Source organism: Drosophila elegans, unplaced genomic scaffold, assembly GCF_018152505.1.
Source record: "Drosophila elegans isolate 14027-0461.03 unplaced genomic scaffold, ASM1815250v1 contig_814, whole genome shotgun sequence".
Lineage (NCBI taxonomy): Eukaryota > Metazoa > Arthropoda > Insecta > Diptera > Drosophilidae > Drosophila > Drosophila elegans.
Window position 1 is genome coordinate 7,147,971 of NW_024546167.1, and position 16,573 is coordinate 7,164,543.

A 16,573-nucleotide genomic window follows, 5' to 3' on the forward strand; every position below is an offset into this window, starting at 1 on the left:
TCTCGATTGCATCATTTGCATATCACTAATGCAGCCAACGCAGTCCAGTGATGCGAAATAAAGTGGTGCAGAAAAGTTGTCCAAGAGTAGGAAATCTAAACAAACCATAAACTATTAATAGAACACTGTTGAACTATGTGACACGTTAATTATATTCTAATTCTTATTATTTTATCAAAAAAAAATTATTTCGTTAAATACCTAAATAAAATAATTAGTAATTCTGGTAAGGAAGTGAAGTTAATTAGATTTACTTGTAAGATTAAAGTAAAATTGATTTTCATAAAAACAAAATAAAAACAAGAATTGTTAGGAAATTAATTTAAATCTAAAATTGATTTTCAAAGAGATAAGAGATAAGATATAAGATAGAGTATGATTAGAGTAGCGTTTTGCAAAAACCTATTTGGTATATATATTATAATTCCATTAAGTAACAAATCGAACCACTTTCGCTTTCTAGCCTGGAGGCAAGTATTTAATTTATTACAAATTTAAAAAAGTCATTTGATTTTCAATAGCACTTATTTTAGTAAAAGCAAGCGGTAAATTTCCAAATAGTTTAAAATGGTTTCAACATGATTTCCTTTTATTTAATTGTCATAATTTGTCAAAACCAAATCTTCAGTCAGTTTACACAACAAAGAAATCCTATTTCATACAAGAACAATTTATATTTTCAAGGTCCTTACTTGAGAAGGACAAAACGATTAAAGACGCAGGACCACGTTAGATTCAAGTTGAGTTGAAATGGCACGCCTGGTGTTTACAGAAAAAGATCACAACGCATATGATCCCAAGAAATACAAGGTATGTGCCAATTACTTTTCAAAAAATAAAGAATAAAAAATTTAAATTAATAATTAATCCAAAGGTGGTGCATAAGAACCATTGGAGGCAGGTGAGCCTCTTGCTACAGCCTTCGAATAAGAAATGGTGGGAGGATCCCGATGTCATTGTTGCGTGAGTAGAGAACATTGAATGCCAAACCACCATGGGCGGTGGGTGGTGGGGAATTGGGCGTGCAAGGCTCACGTGTGTCAGAACCTATTGCCATCAAGTGATTTTCGTTATTTTATGGGCACACAGAGAGAAAACGGGAGAGAGAAGCAGGCTTAAATTTTGATCATTTTAAAGGGAACTAAAATCTAGTTCTAGATAAAATGCCTTAAAATAACAAGCATGAAGAAAGTCTTCAAACATTTAAAATATTCATTTAAATAGGATCAATAAAATTTGAAAAATTACAAATTATTCAAATATAGCTATCCATTAATGAGAAATAAGAAAACAATGAAGCTTTTGGCCATGTGTAGTTTTGTTGCCCGATTCTTGGTTCGGTGGGTCTGACACCGATTGGCGCCAATCCAGCCGCTGCCATTCAATTAAGATTCTTTGCCACAGCCACAGCCACAGCCATAATATTTTATTGCATCCATCAAATTGTCAGCCTTACACATAAAGTATTGCCCTGCCACACCCAGATATATTTCCATGGCAATTAAATCCGCGATGGGGAAACATTCGCACTCAATTGCATCACATCGTCTGATAAGATTATATATCACAAAGTCATCCTGCTGCTGCTGCCCAAACTTGTCCCAAAATCTTTATCGGGCTGAATGAGGGGTGCTAATTTCCGGGCCAAGTGCAGTCACGCGATGCTAACGAAGCCTTTGATAGATGGCTCAACTTCTCGAATGCAAATGTACACCCAAGAAAGGATGGGGAGCCAGTGCAGCCATCAGCTGTCGGCGAAACTTTGCCAAGTAATTGGGCAACAGGAGTGATAGAAACGGGAAATTGGCTTGGTAATTTCCACTGGGTCGGTGGAGCGCTCAAGTTTCGCGGGTTGTCTTTTTGGGGCGGACAAGTCAAGAATTGTATGGCCTCAAGGTTAGGATTCTTGCTTGAAATTAGGGAAATTGAAAGTAAGGTATAGGTGTTTGCAAAGCTGCTGTCATTAGATTACTTTAACCACGTATATAATAAGAATAAATAAAAATAAATATAAGAATGAATGCTATTGCTAATTTGAAGTATCTTGAAAAGCTGGTTGAAGCTAGAATTATACAGAAATTAATAATTTAAATTCTAAATAAATACCTAAAGCCTTTCGAATTTAATAACTAAGGGAAAACGAATATCCCTTAAATACCCAGAAAAGTGTGAGAGAAAATCCATTGAGCTTCCCTCCATTAGCGCTGGCATAACTCAACTTTTGTCTGAGCTGCGTATCCACAATGATGCAAGGTGCCAGGCAAGGAGTTCGAAACAAACGCGAACGGAGTAATGAAATTGGTGTTTGGGAATGGTGTATACTATATAGGGTACTATACAATACAGCGATGTGCATTGCCGACACTTTGCGTGTTCAATAAAAAGGAAAGCGGCAAGCGGCAAGCGGAAAACGGTGTCAGTGCGAGGACAACGAAGAAGGAAAGTACTTAAGCGGCGCGTCACTCAATCAGAATGATATTATTTTTAATGGCGCAAAATGGATACAATAAACAGCGAGTACGAACGCGTGGCTGCCACGCAACGGACACGCCGACGGCGCTGTGATGTGATGGTAATCCCACCCAGACACAGAATCGTGTGCCATACAACGTTCGGTCGTCGCAGGATGAGGACGAAGTTTTTTAAACGGAATCGGAAACTTAATTACATTTCAATTTGGGCCTAAGCAAACTGTTCCGCATATGTCACTCACAGCCGTGAAGTCTGATGCCGCCGCCGTGATCGGTGTGGTGGGCGGCGGCGGAACTGTTGCACTATCCGAGTCCCGGGAATGGGCACCTCCGCCGCCGGGCAAGCGATGTGCCACGGTGACTATGCTCCTGGCCCAGAGGATTGCACGCAACGCTGGCTGGTCAGTCGACGCGGAGCCTTCGTACAGTGCGAACAAGATGAACGTCTGGCAAACGTTGGAGTATCTGTCGGGGTTGAGTCTGCGTAAGAAGTACAACTACGAGGGCTTCGCGGACACCCAGAATGTGATCAGGACCCTAACGCCCTCCTGGCGGCGGGATAGCTTTGCCGAGAAGGCCAAGGCCGAGGAACTGGCCGGTGGAGCAGCCTCATCCACGGTCAAGTATCCCGAGGAACGCCCCTCGAGTGTTCCCCTGATCGCTGTCACGGAACCGGGCATAAGTACCAGTTTCCACAGCGCTGACAATCATGTCGCCCTGGGCGATCTGCGATCTGCTACGAGAAGTTCATACGGTCATGGCAGAAGGCATCGCAGCCGGAGCCGGAAACTTAATGCTCCGAACTTAGATCCCGAGTACGCCCTGTCGCCGGAGGACCTGCAGGACTTGGTCAAGTGCAAGTAAGACTAAAATAGGCCTAAAATCTGCACTATTTCATTTTAAAACTTAATTAATTTTAACAAGAGCGTTGGGATATCTAAGTTGTGGTGAATATTACAAAATATAAAAAATATTTGTGATATAAATTAGATTAGATAAGATTAAGATATTAAATTAATTGAAAAATTAAGAACTTTATCTCCGAAAATATTAGAATTATTATTAAATAATTTTTCAATACTTACTTTGCGTGTATTTATTTCAATTCATGTGAATTAATGTCCTTTTTTGTTTCAACAAATATTGGTTGAATTAGTTATATTTTTAAGAACCTAAGCACTTTAATTAATATTATGCCAGCTCTTAATGATTTACAAATAAAATTATAAGCCTATCTAAAGTTTCTTTTAAGTGTAGCTACTCATAAAAGCTTTTCAGAAAGCTTAGCAGTAACTTCAACCAAAGGCGGTGATGATGAAAATATGTATTTCCAAAGCACAAATCACTAATACGAATGCCTTTTATATCTCTCTGCGTTTATTACATTTTTATGTAAATATTTCGCTTTTTAAAAATTTAAATTTTCTCCAGACATATTTATTCACTTGTTTTGGATTTCGCACTATCCAAATTATACACCACAAATTGAGTTTGACTAGCAAAAGAAAATGGCAAGTAGTGGGAGTGGGAATAAGATTATATTGTGTTGCGTTTTCTGGATAAAAAATAGCCACCAATGAGACTTTCTAAGCTGGCAGACAAAACAAACAGCAATTGAAGGTGCATTTCCGTTATTACCAAGAAATCGGAATGGATACGGGAATATAATCTCAACTTGCATTCCAAGTTATTCGTCGGGCTTTAAAGAGCACCTTTTGCGATGCCGGAAGACGTTGCAATTAAAGTTGGCGGAGGCCGCAAAGCTTTGCTAGGAGTGGGCGAACCGGAAATAAAATGACTCGCTGACGAGTTCCGAATGCGGTTGACATCAGTGATGCTTTCAGTAGAAATGCTAAATATTTTTAAAAAATTTCTAATTTATTGAGTAGCTTTTTATTTACATTACAATTTTTCAGTTTCAAAAATTTTTATTCAAGGGTTTTAAAACAAGCAATTTTATAAAGAGCACAAATCTTGTTCTTCTTTGAAAAGAAAAATAATAAAATATTTTCTTAAAATATGTTTATATTTTATACATCATCATACATTTAATAATTAAATTGATTTAATATAAGTAATTGAATGCTCTTTTCTTAATGATCGTTATTGGCAAAACATTTTATAATTGTAATGCTCTCTAGAATACAGGCAGCACTAGCTAACATATAGTGAAAGTGACTTGGCAAGGTCGAAATTTGGAACAGCTTAGCCACCAAAGAATGGAACCACCCAACCACCGGGTGACTCCAACTCGATACAGAGTGTTTGCTCAATTTCCGCGCTCCAAGTCGATTAGAGGAAATTATTGTATGTCTCGTTGGCATGAAATGCGGCCATAAAGCGAAATTGTTATCTGGTTTCACGGTAATGTGAGACCAACTCCTACCTCCCCCAAAATCCTTTTGGAACCCTTCCGTCGAGGAATAGTTCGCCATTCCCTTGCGAAAAACATTCAGTCAACGGTTCCGTGCGACATGGAAAAACGAGATCTAACGGTGAAATAAACACCGACAGTTGTTGGCCATAAACAAGGGCCAAAGGGAAAAGCCCTAAGTGAAATGGTTTTCCAATCCCTTCACGAAACCCAAATGAAGTTGTCACCTCAGAGTGAAAGCGTTGATAACTTTTTTTGCAATTCTTTTGCTCTGAATGCCAATGCCATTATATTATTTATTTGGAACAACATTAATTTTCCGGAACTCGGAAAGTGGTAGGATCACAGCAGAAAGTCACTCCAGCTGCAGGTAGTCTATCCAAATTCAAATTAATCGGACACTGGACCTCATTACAAAATTGATGGTCTGGTGGCTCATTAAATATGTTGTTATGGGTGAGGAATACATAGCTCGTCCTGTTGGCTGTGATTATTCTTTTATACATCCATTGCGGCACTGGATTTCTCTGGTCATCCAGTAAATAGGCAGGCTTTAATCGATTGCGATCGTCTCTCAGTTGCAGCGTTCCAAAAGCCCCAGTTCGAACAATTAGCTGCGAATCCATCGGCCTAAGGCTCATCACCCAATTCTCGATGAGCCGCCAGTTGCCACTATTTATGCTTTCAAATTGTGGCACCGCATTCACATATTTGAAGGTGGACCTCGATTGTTGCTCGAAAAGAAAGTCAGACGATGCGGTCAGATGTCCTCGATTTATCACTAAAGTACGATTGGGAATGTAGGACTGTATTGCCCCATAAATATAATTAAACCTTCGGTATATTTCGCCTGTGAGGAATGATCTTGCTGATCCGGGCGACATAACCGGATATGGAGCGAATTGTATGTCTGCCGGGCGTGGTATAACTGTAAATTACAAACGATTTTATTTAGTTTTTTAATTTGCTTACATATTTGGGTACTCACAAATTGTCTTGGGATAGATAGTGGCCTGAGTGAAGTGAGCCCTTAAACTCTTCGTATCGTAACAAGCGTCGTACAACTTTACAAATTGCCTGTTGATCGTATGGCCTATAGAGTTGTGGCCGGACAATCGCTATAAAGCGACCTATCGCCCTCGTACAATCTAACCTCGCTTTCCGGAGCTTGAGCAGTGCAGCGGAAGGGCAGTGCTGGATGGAATCTGTCGTTCCTTGTGCAAAGTGTTCTATGGCTTTCTCCGCCTCCACAGTGCATGGTTAAAGCAACGCCTCTGGCCACAACAGAAGAAATTTGCGGATAAAGTGCACCGTGATCCAGATACGTAAAGACCCCATTGGAAGAGCGAACATTGTTAAAGTTAAATCGACACTGTCCTTGCACTTGACACACTATGGAAAAAATATACAACTCGTTTAAAATATATGGTTTTTCCCATTTATGCTTACCGGTTAGAGCCGCGACTGCAAATGAGAAGATCTTCTCCATCAGCATTCCGTTAAGTCACTAATCATTTAAAGTCTCTTAATCAAGTACTTAATCAACAACAGCCTTATCACTTCACCGGTGACTGTTGATGAGATGAAAAAGCTTTATTTTGCTGCAATAAAATAAGCTTTTCGACTAAAAATTTAGATTTGCATGCCGAGAACTATGCTTTCAAGCTAGTACCATACAAAAATTATAGTTACAATGTGTGGTATTTATAATTATCCTTTTAAGTCATTAATTATCATTTATTTGTTATTACTATTTAAGTCCCAAAAGACTTCTATAAGCCCCTTAAAAATCTTGTAAAACTGCGCGTTTGAAACTTGTTGACACACACTACGCCGTACACTTTGTCAAAATATTGACATTGGTGTCATGTCATTACGCCTAACATTAAAAGCTTTAACATGCGATGGGGAACTGAAACAGGAATCGGACTCGAAAACCGATTCGGATTCGCGATATCGTGAGACGTTTGGGAGCAAAAGTGAAAGTGGGTTGGTTTATTTTCTCCCACGTGCCACTCGACGCCACACACACGTGTGTGTCAACAACAAAACACGAGGAGCGGCAGCTCAAGGCATCGAGTCCTGTGAAAAGGGCGCCACATTCGCCGGTCGCCTTTGTCGAGTTCGGGTGAAAGTTTCGCAGGTTGTGTTCCCGTTCGAATCGGTGCGAAAATGAGGGATTAAAGTAAACACCTTCTGGGTCACACACCTGCCATGGCTGGAAAATCTTCAAAAGGAAGGAAAGCAAAGAAGTCAGCACCCATGATGAAGATCAGCATCGAGGAGGACTTCCTCATCGATTTTGTGCAGTGCACTCTGGAGCCTGAGGAGAGGTAACAAACGGCAAACAAAATCAAGAAAGCAAGCTTTGAATTGGGAATTTAATTATTTTTTAAAATAAATAAACTCTTCAATTTATCTCTATTAAGAAGAAATTTGTATCACTAGTAAATAAAAACAGTGAAACAGGATTAAAAAAAGCTTGTTTAATTAACTGATTTGAATTTTCTGTCTCAAAAAATTATGAAATTTAAAAACTGTTTTTTCTATGCGTTGATTTACAACAATATTTTGTACTGTTTTTTCTTATAAGAAAACTTAAGATCAAAAGATGATTTTTTTTTAATATTCAAAGCATTATATTCGGCATCGATCGTACACACTTAGTTTTTCTTATATATTAATTGATGAACTTTGAATTACATTTCAATATTCCGCTGCAGCGCTCGCACATCGGCAATATTTATTTCCCCTGCTACGTGTTTCAACTATCAATTAAAATGGCAAAGGTCATAAATGTCAACTCTTCGGCAAATTTATGCACGTCCCTGGCATTAATTAGCGTTGCATACTTGCAGGAGCATATAGTCCTGCCCCTTGCTCTGCTAGCCCCATGTCCTTCGTTCGGGCCTTATAGTTCGTCTGCAAAGGCCGATGTCAGAGAACGCCGGGGATGTAAACTAATATGGTTCCTTGTTTCCCTGCGAAATGCCGCTAATTAAGTCATAAATGTAATCAATGGGACTTTTCCTTACTGACACATTATTCGTACCATTAGCGGAAAATGGGGAAAGGAAAAATGCACGAAAAAGCCAGCTCTATGTTTCTAGGCTTATATCTTAGGCTGTTTTGAATTGTCTCAAACAATATTAAATGATTCAATGAAATTAGTTATCTTTAAATTATATATCAACAAGCATTTATTTCAATAAAAAATATTTATAATTTTTTTAAAATATAAATAAACATGCTTCTTGCTTTAATCACTTATTTGTAAGCTTAACGTTATCCACAAATATTTGTTTTTTGATTTCATTTATTATTATTTATAGGTTTTTGTAATACCCAGAAACTGCTTTCCAATACCAGCACTTACTCCCACAAAAAAATAAATAAATAACCCCTCTTTTAATGCGTTATTGAGCTGAATAGTGCCACAAATGGCTAACGGCAATCGGATATGCGTTAACCCACTCTGAGCCCACGCACTCTCCTGCAAAATGGGTTAATGCCAGCGGGATTCACCAGGTGGGTGGGGACGTAAATCATGACCCACCTGAACACCCAGTGACAGTGGCGGATACGACCGTTGCAAATGTCACCGGAGTTGCACTCGGAAAGTTACGCGGAAGTTGCAATAAAAAGATGTGAACTATCACAGGAACTATCACGAACGAAAGGGTTTGCTTGTTTATGGCGGCGAGCAGGTCATAAATCGGGACAAGCAAATGGGGGTTTTCTACGGCACAGACATGACAGATTGCTTTCTTACCACAACCCCTTGGCCACCAGAGCGTATACGTAATTTATGCATGTGGCATGTGACATGAGCCCGGGTTATTGATACGACGAAAACACCCATTCATGTCCTGAAATTTCATTATCAATGTCAATGCCAACAGGGGGGAATCATACTTTCTTCACCTTTCCTTCCGATTGGAAATTGATTGAATTGAGCTTTGACGACTTTGAACTATTGCGAGTTACGATTTTTGGTGGAGACATCAAAGACAACATTGTATTATCTGTTAAAAATGTGCTACGTGCGATGGATTGAGCGATTTTTGAATGAGTGCTTGACGAGACATAGCATTCTTGGCTCTGATCCAAAAGCCCAAGGAAAATCCACAGTCAGGCAATCCCTATAAACTAGCCCATCTAATTGTCAACTAAACGACAAGCATTAACTAGAGCTGACTAATCCCCCCCATGGCATTCCGAATACACTCGGCACGAGTACGGGTTTATGTTTGTTAGATGAGTACACAAGTCTCATGACCTGCCTGCATTAAGTTGCTTTATGGCATGTAGAAATAAAATACCTATTTACCATATAGAACCGCAAAAAAGAAGAAAGCAGAATGGCAGAAAGACCATGTGAGCCATTGCTAAAAAGCCTAGCGAAATTCTGAAAGTCTGGCGAGCCGAGACAGTCTTCCCTCGCTATCCATACCTCCGGGCAGCTCAGCTCCCCTCGCCATCAGTTCTCTTCAATACGGACCCCACTCTGCCCTGCATGTCTAAAATTACGCTACATGTTTGGGGGTGCTGGAAGGTGAGGTTTATATGGTTGTTGCTAGTCTAGTTGGCTGGTGTGCATATCACACTTTGAGGCAAAGTTGGGAGAACAGTGGATTAGTTGCCAAATTTCAAATAATCTTGCAAAAATCAATGATGGATTAGATTAAGGTAGTTTTTTTTAACAAACAAATCTTAACATAATTAATTTTTAAGCACCAAAAAAATTGTTTTTCACAACTAAGCTATTGTTACATGAATTTTAAACTTTCGGCTAGAAACAATTTTTAATTAAGATGCATTTAACATTATATTACCACGAAATTATCAAAATAAAACTTTTAAAATAAGGCTTTCGGCTACATTCTTAGATTCTTCGTCTACAGTCTTAGACTTTTCGGCATATAAATTAAACTAAAAAGTAAAGGGGTATATTATTTGTTATTGAATTATTACTTGTACTTTCTGTACTTGTACTGTCGGTAGTTTATTTTCAAGTCACACTTATTGAAACTTTACTTTTGGTTTTTTGCATTCTCTAATTTTGGAAAAGCTAAAGTTAAGAAAGGCTACTTCAATTAGTTTTGTATTATATATATTGCCTTTATTTTTGTACCGATATAAAACGTACAAGATTAGGTCTTAAACCTCTTAAATATGAAAAAATTATGAAGTGTTGTTCTGGCCCATTGTAATCGAGGTGGTGGTGTGTGGAACCTGAAGAAGTCGGAGTGCGGACTCCTTGTCCTTGTGTTGTCGGTTTCGGGTGTTTGGCAACCAAAATAAAATACTGGCGGCAGTTGGCAAACGCAGCGAGTGAAAAGCGCTATAGTAACAGGCCGAGAATGCGGCCCGACCTCATTCGTTACCAACAGTTACAAGCGCTAAAACGCCTTCAGCGGACGGGACGACCCATGTGGGATTTTCCCACCCAGGTGTGGGGTGAGTTGGTGGTGGAGGGGAAGGGGGGCGAAGGTTGAGCCCGTAATTAAGCGTACAATTTATTGACTTACATTTGGAAAGGTCATTAACATTGACTTGACTCCCATTTGTACCTTTCATTATTTAAGTACACATTTTTATTCAAAAATCTTCTTGGCATTTTCCGCTCACTTTTCATTTCCAGTTTCAATTTGCCGCGCATTAGCGCCCGCCTGGAGCGTCTGATGGGCACCAATGTGGTCAAGCTGACGGACCGCGCCTACATGAAGGAGCTGCGCGAAAGGATCGACGAGGATTACCGCAAACAGCTGCTGTCCCGCATCCGCGCCCGAGAGGTAAGTCGTCCATTTTTTTTCGGCTGTCCCAAATCCGAGCACCTCAATTAGCCCCCAAAAAACCAGACACAAATGTGACCAATTTGTTTGGCTGGCAATTCAATTTTCATAAAGTTTAGAGAGGAGAAAATATGAGACGAGAGTCCTAAACAAATTTGTCGCCAGGGAGAGTCACGTAGAACAGAGATTACTGAGGGTGAGAACGGGTTGTATTGGTTTTCTTAAGGAAACGTTTAAAATATACGAGTGCCTTTAAGCCTGAGTTAAGTCTTGAAGAAGTGTGTATCATACACTTTTATTCAAATTAAAAAGAACCAAAATATAACGTAAACTAATTTAAAACAAAAAAAAAAAACAAAATTAAATAAAACACTTTTTAAAACACGTTTTTAAAACACATACAACTATTCTTTGCTTTTTGTAAATTTTTAAATGTACATCTCCAATTATTTTCTAGTAGACGCTAAAATCATTCGTGTTTGGTATCTTTTAGTCTTAATACTGTTTCTTTTAGCCCTTCACTTGTTTATTGGCTGCGATTTTGTTTTCATGCTTACCCTTTTCAAGTTTCCCTTTTCACGGGAGCGCAGCGAAAGTGTCCCAAAGTTTTTCAATGACGCCGACACCGCCTACTTATTTTCTGTTTTCGACGGGGGCCAAGCCAAAGCACAAACAATTGAATCCAATGAGCCTCCGACATGAAAATGGCAAATCCAAGCCGTCAAAGTAATAAAAATTAGACCAGAAACAGAGGGATGTTCGGGGCGAGAGATAGCAAAAGTTGCCTTTTATGTCTGTGAGACATGCGAGGGGCCAAAACTATGAAGTACAAAGTGCTTCACTGCGGATACGGATACTTAGAGATCTGTCTGTCCGACATGTCCTTAAATGCAATTGCAGTTGACTGAAGTTTGAAATGAAACAAGGGACTAAAATATCTTGACGCTTCCGATTGCATTTCCATCAAGTGCTGCGCAATGCGGAAAAAAAACAAGCAGGTGAAAGGTGTTAAGAAGTGTTATTTGGGTTGGGAAACTGATGTAGCCATGTAGCAAAAACTTTGACTGAGCACCAAAAAATTCTATAAGCCACAAAGAGGCTTTGCGCCACCCACATTTCGCCAGATTTAACTTTTATAGTATACTATATTAACCGCAGAACGGCCGCTAATAAAGTTCAAACATTTTCTTAGGCATCGGCTATTTCTGTCATCAAACGATATTATTGAATCATAAAACTAACTAATTAATTTAATGTTCTTTAATAATGTTCTTTTAATGTTATTGGAAAAAGTATAAAACGACTAAACACTCGGAACTTGTAAAACTATTTGTATTGTCTTACAATAATTAAAATCTTTTGAAATTTATAAATTGTAGTTATTTAAAAGTTTATAATAAATTTATTTAATAAATTTACCTTTTTTTGCAGTTAAAGGAAGTGGAGCGCGAGCGAATGCTAATTATAGAAGGCAAATCGGATGTGATACCAGACGAACTGGCTGACGATCCCATATTTATGGTCAACAAAGATGCCAATATGGAGATCCAGAAAGAGCGCTCCAAAGTGAGTAAAGTTTGTAAAAACAAACACTATTAAAACTCTTACCCTTTTTCCTTTGTTTTCTTTTCCCTTCGATAGTTAAAGACAGCTCGGGAGAAGAATGCGGAGCGTTTGAAGCTGCAGGGAGTGAAATGGGAACGGGAACGACTCCAACATGCCGCCAAAGAAGCCGAACTGCTGGCCAAGAAACGCGAGCGGCACCGCCAGCAGAAGTTGTTGGTGGAACAGTACAGGACAGAGGACGCCGAAAGGGGCATGGACCTGCTGCGGTAAGTCACTTAAAGTCGGCCGCCATTTAATGTCGGCAAAATTAAAAATGAACAGAAGCAGGAACAGCAACAACAACATCGGCAACAATAACAATACATTATTCCACGTTGACGCTTGCCGCCTTCTGGGAAGCTCTTTATCCCCAACGAGTTGTGAAAAAAAGCAGGCTAAGATGCATGTATTGTAAAAAGATGAACCCACTGGCTTAAACGGCCATCGGTGGGGGTGGAAAAATGGGGGTACTGACAGAGAAATTTCAGCAAACCGTAGGCCAAGTCTGAATGCTCTTGATTTCAGACAAAAATATTAGTTTACAAAATGCAGGGAGGCCTTCAATGAAGCCAACATACGGTTCCATTCAAAATCCTACAAACAGGTTATCTTGTTTGTTAACATGGTTTTTTATTGTGTATTGTATAGTAATTCACAATTCACAGTCCGCGGATTTTTAATTGCTTAACTTAATTTTTTAATATCAGTTTCGAAAGAACTTATTAACTACAAATTTTGTATTGGTACATGGCATATAACCCATTAAGATAAACCAAATTTTTAACTAACAAAAATCATTATACATTTGCTTGATAATAATAATAAATATTGTCTGGCTTATAACTATATTATTTACCATAAAGTTTAATAAATATCGTAATGAATATTGTGGCAATCAATGTAGCTCTTATTGCAACTGATATATGACAAATAGTTAGATTTATTTTGATACCTCTATGACAAAGCAGTCTAGCAAGCAACATTTATTTTTAGTTTTACTGGTGAGATCTTTAAACTTTCTCATTACCAATCCCCTTCCAAGAAAGAGTATCGCAAAATGATGATAGAATGGTTGTGTTCCCAGGGCGTGTTATTAAACGGTGTTCCTTTTTTCCCCATTAATATGCATGAGTTGAATGTTCAGCGAGTTCGCTTCAGAACGGTGGCTAATGAAAGGAAAACTCCCCCACTTTTGCAGCATCGAAAACGAAGACTGGCGGGAGTGCGAAAAGAGCCTGAAGGAGTTCCTCGAAGAGGAGCGTGCCAAAATGAAGGAGCGTTCGCTGCGCATCTCACATCCCTACTCATCGGATCCGCAGGACATACAGAACATAGTGAGAGCCAGGTTGGGATTCTCTAGTTACTCCTTAATGCCAAAAGCTATTAAATATTCTCTGCCTAATTAGACAAAAGTTCCGCGAAACAGAGTTGCGTATTCGCAACCAACTGGAGGACAAGCTAAAGGATGTGAAATTGGCGGTCACCACTCAACAGCTGACCGAACTCATCGAGGATGCCCATCGATCTAGCGTGGAACTAGTGCCAGAGGCTTCGCTGGAGGACGACGAGCTCCAGGGCGAGGCACAGTCCAGGTATCTGGACGATGTGACCGATGTCTCAGAGGAGACGGTGATCAGCGAGGATGCCATCAGCCTGACCCTGGCCAAGCAGCAATATGCCGAGGAACTGGAGGCCGAAATGGAGGACGAGTTCAATCGGGGACTACTCATCTCCAAGCAGCAGTACGATCAGCTGCGCTTCGAGGACGAGAAGATCGTGGCGCTCAGGAATGCCAAGGTGAGCTTTAAAAATCAATTTATTATTTTTGGCAGTATTCAGTAATATAAAACTAGTCACTTTCTTAACCAAAAAGAGTTTACTACAGGCATCTAGCTAAATTGTTTATATTATAAACTTAAAATTTTGTTTTTTAAAGTACAATATTCATTAATTCTTTGCAAGAACATCTTTTAACAAAAAATGTTGGCAAAACAGCATCTGCAAGAAATAGTTTGATAAACAATTGATTAAAACGTTAAAGTTAAACAACCAACCATGTTTTTAAAACAGAGGGTCTATAAATAAAATAAAAAAATAGTAAAACAAATAATAAAAATCAACTTATTGTTCCCATTTTTTTCTGTTTAAGGACTTTAGGGAATGTAAATTTAAGTAAGTTTTTTAATAGTGCATTAATATCTGTGAATTATTTATACACTCATCTAGAACATTCGAGAGCTGTATGAGCTGGCTGAGGAGATCATCAATGGCGAGAAGTTCGAGGAGGCGCCAGAGGAGGCCGAAGAGGAAGCCTTAGCCGAAGAGCAGGAGCTCGAAGTCACCTCCATTCACGAGGACCCGGATGCAGCCAAAGCTTAAAAGTCAAAGGTTGAAGCATTTCCAATGTTCGAAGGGCAAAGGGATGCCGTTTTTCCTGCTGCTACTGCTTTTTTCGCGAGTTTTACAAAGTTTGGCCAAATATTTCGTTTCCCTGGCTGGAAATCAAAATATTTCACCAAATTGTGCAAAAATCAGTCTGGATATGGGGGACCACAGTTTATTGCCGACGCAGTTGTTAATCACCGAAAGGGAACGTCAGCGCTACTGTCACTCAATCTCAGCGCTTAGGTTGATAACTGTCAATGGGGTTTAATTAGAGCTGTAACGAGGTGATAGTGCCCGCATGGCAATAATAATAAAGCGACCGAAAAATCCAAAAACAATCGCATGAGTCAATTGCACATTTCACTGGCCAACCGACAAGTATGCTACAAATATTTGCTTACTGATACGGATGGGCATACCGGAAAGATATGCGGGTGTAATTACGTTCTGGAAATCGATTTCGGAAAGAAAAATCGGGTTTTACTTTAAATGTATTTAAAAGAAAATTCAATTTTCAGAATTTGTTGTATTTAAAAGTGCAAAAATATTAAAACTATAATACTTCTTATAGAATGTTTCATTTAATCTAATATTAGTAAAGAGAGATTTGGTTTTAGGCATAACTAAAAATAATTGATTTTCAAAGATATATGTAAGTTTGGAGAACACAAACCACAAATCTCGGTTTTGCTTTTAATCTAAAATACTTGAAAATAATGATTTTAATTTAATGTGATTATGGTTTCAGTAAGTTCTGCTTACCTGTATTTCTTAAGCAAAACCTATACAATATGTCTTTTAGCGATATATTTATCCAGAACACAACCCAAAAATCTCAACGTAATTAGCTGCGCTAATTTGTTTATCAATTTGTTTGGCACGTCGGCAGCTTCGAGGGACGAGATTGCAAATGCCAAACCAGAAGGGCGTGACGCACTTGGATAAATCAAAGTCCATTGGGTGGGTGGGTTCATGTGAGTCTGATGCAACTTAAGTCGCACAAACCGCTTACGAAGAAGGGAAAAGGAAGAAAGAAATGATCCAGAGGCAGATAAAAATAGCCGTGGCCAAAAATATGACTTTCACTGTGTATCAGTGTGGGCTTCCTGTTCCATCTGCCCCGCCTACTTTTGAGCACTTAAACTTTTCAGCAGGTTATTATTGGTTTTCTTGGGGTAAGTGTCATCCTCGGTTGCCCCAAGCGATTGGTGAGCAAAACCCTATATATGCTTATTTTCGTGGGCCGCCTTTTAGGCCAAAACAACAAACACACATTCGAAACAATAACGAAAACATTGAGGATTGGATTGTGCTCCATTACTCACAGCAATTTCACTCAAAAGTGCCATCTTTTTCAAGGCCTGGGGGCTTCGACGGTTATTGACATCTGGCTGTCTGACCTGACCCCTCGATTCTTGTTCTCCGATTGCACGACTGCGATAGATTTATGGTTGAGTGCGAAGTTAAGGAATGATGTTGCATTTCAGATTGAAGTAGGTGAAAAATGTTTGATTAAAAAATGATAGACATAAACGCCATTTGTAGAATTACTGTTTAATTAAGGAGTTGCAAGATAAGAAATGTTGTTTTATATCAAATTGAAATTAAAAAACGTTAAAATAAACTAAATTTAATTTATGACTTTGCTAATGCGTCAATTATTTATAACTAGTTAAAAAAAAATTTGAGTTTACTTGGAGCTTTTAATTTTTAATTGATTTAAATAGACATGCCTAACTGAGACTAATGATAAAGCTTAGCTTACATATCAAAACCACCATCACCAATCTATAAATAGCATTATTTCCTAATTCCGAATTCCATTGATATGACAATCCAAATTCACACGAAAGTATGACATGGCCAAAAAACAAAGCCCGCCAAACTTCATTCAAAATCCATGGAGGGATTTACACTGCAAGGATTCCCGCGGCGAGAACTTT

The 16,573-nt window shown here is 38.9% G+C and overlaps 2 protein-coding genes across 4 annotated transcripts; one reads left to right on the plus strand and one right to left on the minus strand.

Moving 5' to 3' along the window:
- The first annotated feature begins 594 nt into the window (after positions 1-594).
- Positions 595-14,968, plus strand: LOC108138337 (intersectin-2). 3 transcript variants are annotated; one of them, XM_017260502.2, is made up of 8 exons: positions 595-810; positions 875-963; positions 10,490-10,640; positions 12,072-12,206; positions 12,282-12,472; positions 13,444-13,590; positions 13,652-14,042; positions 14,472-14,968. In XM_017260502.2, exons 1-8 carry the CDS (start codon positions 751-753, stop codon positions 14,622-14,624), a joined length of 1,317 nt encoding a protein of 438 aa, XP_017115991.1. In that variant the 5' UTR covers positions 595-750; the 3' UTR covers positions 14,625-14,968. The 3 variants fall into 3 exon arrangements, with proteins under 3 accessions (XP_017115991.1, XP_017115990.1, XP_017115993.1); XM_017260501.1 differs by lacking the exons at positions 595-810; positions 875-963 and adding an exon at positions 2,688-3,331; XM_017260504.2 differs by lacking the exons at positions 595-810; positions 875-963 and adding an exon at positions 10,290-10,305.
- On the minus strand, positions 5,840-6,363 carry LOC108138339. Its single transcript, XM_017260505.1, has 2 exons — positions 6,295-6,363; positions 5,840-6,237 (listed from the first exon to the last, which is right to left on the minus strand). The coding sequence occupies exons 1-2, from the start codon at positions 6,338-6,340 to the stop codon at positions 5,939-5,941; spliced, it is 345 nt and encodes a 114-aa protein (XP_017115994.1). The 5' UTR covers positions 6,341-6,363; the 3' UTR covers positions 5,840-5,938.
- Positions 14,969-16,573: the final 1,605 nt, after the last annotated feature.